General features: G+C 32.5%; 1 protein-coding gene across 1 annotated transcript; it reads left to right on the top strand.

Moving 5' to 3' along the window:
* The first annotated feature begins 345 nt into the window (after positions 1–345).
* On the top strand, positions 346–7,019 carry LOC142622778 (cysteine-rich receptor-like protein kinase 46). Its single transcript, XM_075796312.1, has 8 exons — positions 346–815; positions 3,581–3,902; positions 4,385–4,510; positions 4,663–4,799; positions 4,879–5,089; positions 5,714–5,948; positions 6,074–6,224; positions 6,435–7,019. Exons 1-8 carry the CDS (start codon positions 402–404, stop codon positions 6,756–6,758), a joined length of 1,920 nt encoding a protein of 639 aa, XP_075652427.1. The 5' UTR covers positions 346–401; the 3' UTR covers positions 6,759–7,019.
* Positions 7,020–7,411: the final 392 nt, after the last annotated feature.

Below are 7,411 nucleotides of genomic sequence, written 5' to 3'. Positions count from 1 at the left end.
AAATATGTGTGCTATCAAAAAACTAAAGTTATTATTTTATGAAAAAAAAAAAAAATAGAGCTCCATTGGAAGCATCCAAGCCATGGCCCTTCTACTTTGAATTAATCTTGATTTTGAAATGTTCAAAAAGGCCATAATGGGTGTCATTTCGTTTTCTTGGTGACGAAGGTAAAAATTTTCAAGCTTAGTTGGTTATATATTTGTTATTATTATTATTATTTTTTTTGGGCCAACTCCTTCTCTAACAAAACCACACTAATTTAACACCACCGGTATAACCATGCTAACTATAGTAAAAAAAGAAACCGAAATACCAAAAAAAAAAAAAAAAACCATGACCACAAAATTAACAATAATCAAAACTCAGAACCCCATATCTACCACTCTCTTTTCTCTCATGCATGGCTGCCAATTTATTGTCTTTGATCTTCTTTCTCATCCACTTTTCAATTCAGGTAGCTCATGCAGACCCACGTTTGGACGTGGTAGCGCGCTCATGCAGCCATACGAAGGCACACAATGCATCAATGTACGTGGATACATATTGGAAGATAATGGCGAGCATGGAAGAAGATATAAAGCGCAATAAGTTTTCGTTTGAAGAAGTGGGTGAGGGACCTAACCGACTCCATGTGTTTGCGCAGTGCATGGCTGATCTTTCCAGCAACGAATGTGAAGAATGCTTCAACCATGTGAAGACCCTTTTCGCTAGTTGCTTTCCTTCCATAGGTGGTCGGGTTTATGCTGATGGGTGCTTTATCAGGGTAGAGAATTATAGTTTCTATGAAGAAACTGTTGGACCTGATGCTTTGAAGGTAATTTATATTTTTATATATATTTTTTCTTTTTTTTGGTTAATGATAAATTGCACTCATACATCTTGTTGTTAAGGAGGAAAATGTGTCATTTGAGATCAGGCTAATAACCAGGGGAATATGACATTCATTAAAAAGAAACTATTGTTAAGAATTTGGTTCCAGTAAAATGAGTAAAGTATGAATTGGGAATTTGTTATGATCAATTTTTTTTTGGGGGGGGGGGGGGGGTGTGGGGGGCGCTAGTTTGTAGGAAATTGTTGTTTTGAGCGAATTATAATTTAGGTGATTGATAAAATAAATGTTATATTCACAATATTTAAACTTACCGCTAAATTTACTTTTTCCCTCACTAATAATAACTTATAACATCAATAACCTGACACTTATGATTTGTTGTAAAAATAACATTTTTCGATAATAAATGCTACATGTTGGGGTGTGCATGGGTCGGGTTGAAGAATTTTTTCAATCCAACCCAACCTAACTCACTGTAATTTTTTCTTTCGATAATCCAACCCAATTTACCAACCCTTAAAAACCAACGCACCCCAACCTGTTGGGTTAGATCAGGTTAGTTTTGGCAAATTGGTAGGTTTGCTGCACAACTTTAGCTACATGACAAAAATCTTGCAACTCATTGGTGTTATTTGGTCTCCCCTAACGGAAGCTAGAATTCGAATTCCCCTCCTCCACTTGTAACAATTAAAAAAAAAAAAAAACTACATTCTTCCTATTACAAATGGATAAAATAAATCACTACACTATATTAGGGAAATAACGCACCACCAGCACAATCCCAATACTTGATATGTTACATTAGTGTGGGTAAAACTTAGGTACATTTCCTTAAATACTATATATTAGATTCTTCAATTAATTTTGAAAACATGGTTGCATATTTGCATTAACCAATGAAACACAAACATTATATTTTTTTTCCAATGATAATTACATTCAATATAATTATGTATTTGTAATTAATTTTTTTGGGCAATTTATTTGTACTTAATTAGAACTTAATATAATTCATCTAAAGAATTACATCAAAGTTTTACCCATTTGTATTAGTACTAGGGATTGTAAATGAATTGAGTTACTTATGAACACTTTGGGCTCAACTTATGAAAAATTCTAAAAAACAAATTAAACCCAAGCCCAAACCCAAATTATTGTTTGACTATTAATTGAGTCATGTTCAAACATAATTATTTGAGAACAAACTTGGTTCAAGTGGTAACTTAGTAGTAATGACATTTTTTGTGGTGTCTTATGTCTTTGTTCTAAAATTTATCTCTTCCTCCCTACTATCAACCTTTTAAAAAAAAAAAAAAACTAAAGAGAATTGAACTTGATTTGAGTATATGTAATACAATACTATACGTTTTTTATATATTCACATATTAAAATATATTTTGATAGGGTTGAGAGTTTGAGATTAGATTATGCAAGATTATAAATAAGTTCATAAGATAACAAATTATTATTGGTATTTCTTATAATTTTTATGGTGAAAATTAATTATACATAATTTTTAACAATAAGAGGCCAATAAATCTAATTGTTATAGCTTAAAAAAAAATAATTTTATATTAAATTACAAATTACACTCTCAAAATATGTCTAAAATTTAATTCAGTCATGAAACTTTTGATTTATTCATTTTAATTCTATAATTTCATTTTTTTTCAAAGTAGTCATTGTGCCTGCCTCTGTTAAAGGAATTACCTTTAAGTGTCCCAAAAAAAGTTTTGATAAAAAATAGTGAAATAAAACTAGATAATAATGGGAAACTTAAGTAGAGCTAAGACCTAAGTTTTAACCTTCCATTTACATCTTCCAATACAACAATATCATCTCACATTATTTATTTTTCAAAAGAATAAAATAAATAAAGATTACCACAAGAGAATGCAGTAGACATTACTTGAGAATTGGGTAATCTGCTATATATTTATAGGTACAAAGCGGCTAAGAAAGAAGGCAGCTTTAATTGCTGTGAGAATGGATAATATATATACATATGTGTGCGTATGCAATTGCAGGCAACTCCAGTCACTTCTTCTTCTTTTTTATTTTTTAATTTATTTTTTAAGAATAGTGAATAGTGTTTAACGAAATTGTGATCACGTCTATTAGTTTCTATTCTTTCATCTTAACAAGTATGATAAGACATTGTAAATTGAGGGTGTTAAATAGTATCCCTATAGAATTTAAACTCATTAGAAACTCCTTATATCTAATTAATTGAAATAATATAATTTTAACTATTTATAGTTGTTAATTATTAGCAAAAATTTGTGAAAGGTTATGTCTATATATATATATATATAGTGTGAACAAGCTTAAACTTGTTCAACAAGTAAATGAATAAGTTTGAACATGTAAATAGCTAATGAGTTTGAACTTTGAACTTGGTTTGTGTTCGAAATAAAATTATAGTAACCAATCTTGAATTTTTAATACTCGACTTGACTTATTTACTGCCCAAATTAGCACATTCAATATAAAAAAACCCCTAACATGCTTGTTAAAAGGATGTTAAGAATATGGACTGTGTATAATCAGACACTTTGAGCCTTAAGATACAAATACATTTTCAAGATGCAGTATTAATTGACATGAATCTCCATGATAACGCTCGTGTGCTTGTCTGCGTGGTTTTATATAGCTTTATTTTGTCTTTTACAACAATAATGAACCCAATCCTCACTGATTTTCCTTCATCTAACATGCTACTCTTTTTGGGGATTGATTGGACATAGAGATGCAGTAATAGTTTTGACAGAAGTCAAATATTCAAGGACACGGCAGAGGATTTAGTCTATAAGATAGCAAAACAAGCACCAGATAGTCGAGGATTTGCAGTAAAGCAACAGAAATTGCCTGCGGGTTCATCAGTCTATGCTATGGCTAATTGCTGGAAAACTATGGACCATAGTATGTGTTCTTCCTGCCTGATAAATGCAGCCATGGTTTCCTTATCTTGCCTACCATCAACAGATAGCCGTGTGATGAATGCGGGCTGCTTTATTCGTTACTCTGATTATGATTTCACCAATGGCCCTGGTCCTGATGAAGCTGTAGGTCAGTTCTTAATCATTTAATCTTGGTAATATTAGTTCTGGTTACCGCAACTGTGTCAAGGAATGCTCTTTCCTTTGGGGGACAAGACCATTGCAACAATATCCTTCCTATGTAATTTGAGCAAGATGCATATCAACACATGTTTTTATATTCACTTAGTGCCTATATAAATTTCATGTTCTATAGGTTTAGTAGTTGCTCCTGGTACCTGAATAAATTTTATATGGTGTACAGCCCTTGTTATTATCCCAAACCATGTCATATTGGCATATGTTATTAAGATTTTTTTTTTTTTTTTTGATGGTGAAGTACACATCTCACTGCTACAATTCACCTGTGCAAACGCCCTTCCAAGCACTTTTATTTATATGATAGTGCCTCCTTTATTTGCCTTTTCTTCTCGATTTTGAGGGTTTCTTTTTTCTCATATTTAATTTTGGAGCTTATGTAATTTCATAATTTACTTGTTGAATCTCTTGTAGATACCATATTTTCATATATGTCATATGCTCTCGGTGCCATTGCATCCTGTGCTTTGGTGATTGTAATTGGATTCTGTGCTGGTAGAACTGTATACAGACGAAAGAATCACAAAAGAAGAGTGAAAGGTAATGTTAAATAAAATTGCATATTACTGATTCCTTCACTTTTGTTTCATTCTTCCTCACAATAACACTACTTTAATAGTTTATCTATATATGCTCACATTCAAGTAAATAATTTCCTCTCATCATCACAAAATATGTTTTTGTATCCGAAGGAAAGGAAACGCTCTTATCAGATTCAAACAGAAGCTTGCAGATCTTGCAGTTTCAATTCTCAACCTTAGAAAAAGCAACTGACAGCTTTGATCAAGCTCACAAGCTTGGTCACGGAGGAAATGGTGAAGTGTTTAAGGTATGTGTATTAAGTGCCTTCTATTTCTAAATTTCCTAACTCCACTTCTCTAATTTATTATATATGCTTATTTGAATAGGGAACCTTGGCTGATGGTAGAGAAATCGCGATTAAACGATTATACATCAGAGGAAAAGCTAATACAAACGAGGTTTACAATGAAATGGATATCATTAGCAGAGCCCAACATAAGAACTTGGTTCGTTTCCTGGGTTGCTGCTTCACCAATACAGACAGCTTCCTTGTCTATGAATTCCTTCCAAACAGAAGCCTTGACAGTATTCTATTTGGTAACAACTTCAAACTCAATCTCATCTCTTTGGGTAGGATCAGACAAATGATAATTGTGATGGCAATTGGCTATTAGATAGTATGTAATAAACATAATCTCATGTAAATTATCCTAGTCATCTGTTTGGTGAGTATTGTGTTTGTAAGAATTATAGTTATGTGATTAAATTCATCATTTTCTAATAGTTTAAACTTTTGGGACAATTAGTAATTTAACATGGTATCAGAGCAAGAGATCCCGAGTTCAATCTTTGTATTTATTTTACCTCTCATTTAAAATGCTAAAAATCCCACATGTTGGGCCTCCACTTCTTAAGGGGAAGTTTAGGCCCACACATGAGGGGGAGTGTTAGAATTATAGTTATGTAAAAATTCACAATTTCCTAATAACTTAAACTTTTGAGACAATCAGTGATTTAATGTTTCTGTAAATTATCCTAGTCTTTTGTTTGGTGAGTATTGTTTTACGTAAGAGATCTAGTTATAAGTATAATCTTGTGGATAATGGCATCAATTTATATAACATGTTTAACTAACTACTGTTGGTTTCTTAGTAATTATGAATTCATGTTCCTTCTAGCGTAAAATATCTTGATGAATCTTTTGCTACCCATGGAAGATAGACCCAGAGAAGAAGACAGAACTAGATTGGAATAGAAGGCTTGGAATAATTATTGGAACAGCCGAAGGTTTGGAATACCTCCACAAAGGCTGTCAATATCGGATAATTCATAGAGACATCAAAGCAAGCAACATTCTATTAGACTTGAAACATAAACCAAAAATTGCTGATTTTGGCCTAGCAAGGTTTTATTCGTGTGACAAAAGCCTCGTCAGCACTGCCATTGTTGGCACACTGTAAGTGTGCTTATTTAATAGTATTCTTCTTATTCTTCATAACTTCTAGTCGGGCATTTAGAACTTGAATTCTGTTTAATCATTCACTATACTAACAAAAACTCTCTCTTGTTAATGCTTGAAAGAGGTTACATGGCTCCTGAATACCTTGCTCAAGGAAGACTAACTGAAAAAGTAGATGTCTATAGCTTTGGAGTTCTAGTGCTTGAAATAGTCAGCGGTGTGAAGAACAGTGAATTTCATCCTACAGAAACATTTGAGACTCTTGTTATTAATGTAAATTTTCTCATAACCTTGCTTAATACTTGTGCGTATGTGCATTTGAGCAGCTTCTGTCTTTGTATATGCAACACATTTAGTCTAGGGACACAATTTATTTCATAACTTGACATTAGCAAATTGTGAGGAGGATCTTGAAAAAAGTTGTCCCTAACATTGCTCTTGTATTCATTGCCATTGTTAGTTTCATTTTTTGTTTGAATGTAGGCTTGGAAGCACTTCCAATCAGATACAGTATTGGAGATTATAGATGAAAGCATAATGATGGAAGACGTTGGAGAAATCACAAGAGTTGTTCAGGTTGGTCTATTGTGTACTCAAGAATCACCATCTTTACGTCCTAGCATGACAACAGTAATTCAAATGCTTAAAGAAAAGGATTTCCATTTGCCAGTGCCATCCAAGCCTCCTTTCGCAGATGAATGTGCAAGATTATCTTCATCATTTGACTCTTCATGTCATCATCGACAAACTTCTTGTTTATCTGATTTATGTACATTCCACAGTTTTAAAAAATGTGACCCTGAATAATTCCTCTTTGATTTTCATTAGGCTTTCCTTCTCTCCCTTTCCCTCTTTTTTTTGGGATTATTTCTCGTGTTATTTATGTTTGCAATGCTTGACAAAGACAAGATGCAGCATATTTAACAATGCTTTAGTTCTTTTATTCTCTCTCTTCATTTTTTTTTCCAAATCAAATTTTTGTAATCCTAATTCTCAAAAAATAAAAATAAAAAAATCTTGTAATCTAGTGTTGAGAGTTATATTAGTCCAAGTTCATGTGTGGGATTAGGCCCATTGTACTTTTAACTTGCCAGAGTATATAAAGCATTTCAATTTCCATTATGTTAATAGTCATGTAGGGTAAACATGACGATAATTAGGAAAGTTAAAAGTATAGCACGCAAGAACTAAGAGAGAGAGGGAGAGAGGACTAAAATAGAATCATGAAGATATGTGTGCAAGAAATATTGCAGAACACATCATTGTGTCTTTTGAGTTTTGACACAAATTGGTTATATCTAAATTGAAACGATTAGCATGACTCCATTAGGGTGTAACATGTCTACTACTTTGACCATTCTTGCTTGATATTATAGATCTTAAGTAGGAGACTATGATTGGAAATGAAATTGAAGCTGAAAATCTTAAGAGTGTGCTCTTTAGCTTAACATGATGGCCGA

The sequence above is a fragment of the Castanea sativa genome, chromosome 1 (genome assembly GCF_040712315.1).
Source record: "Castanea sativa cultivar Marrone di Chiusa Pesio chromosome 1, ASM4071231v1".
In the NCBI taxonomy this organism is placed as follows: domain Eukaryota; kingdom Viridiplantae; phylum Streptophyta; class Magnoliopsida; order Fagales; family Fagaceae; genus Castanea; species Castanea sativa.
Note: the sequence above shows the minus strand (reverse complement) of the source record. Positions and strands in the feature narration are given on the sequence as shown.

Excerpts from the sequence above, each read along its gene's own strand:
- LOC142622778 (XM_075796312.1), top strand. The coding sequence starts at position 402 with ATGGCTGCCAATTTATTGTCTTTGATCTTCTTTCTCATCCACTTTTCA. Across the intron at positions 5,090-5,713 it reads CCTTGACAGTATTCTATTTG|ACCCAGAGAAGAAGACAGAA; the intron begins GTAACAACTTCA and ends CATGGAAGATAG. Across the intron at positions 6,225-6,434 it reads TTGAGACTCTTGTTATTAAT|GCTTGGAAGCACTTCCAATC; the intron begins GTAAATTTTCTC and ends GTTTGAATGTAG.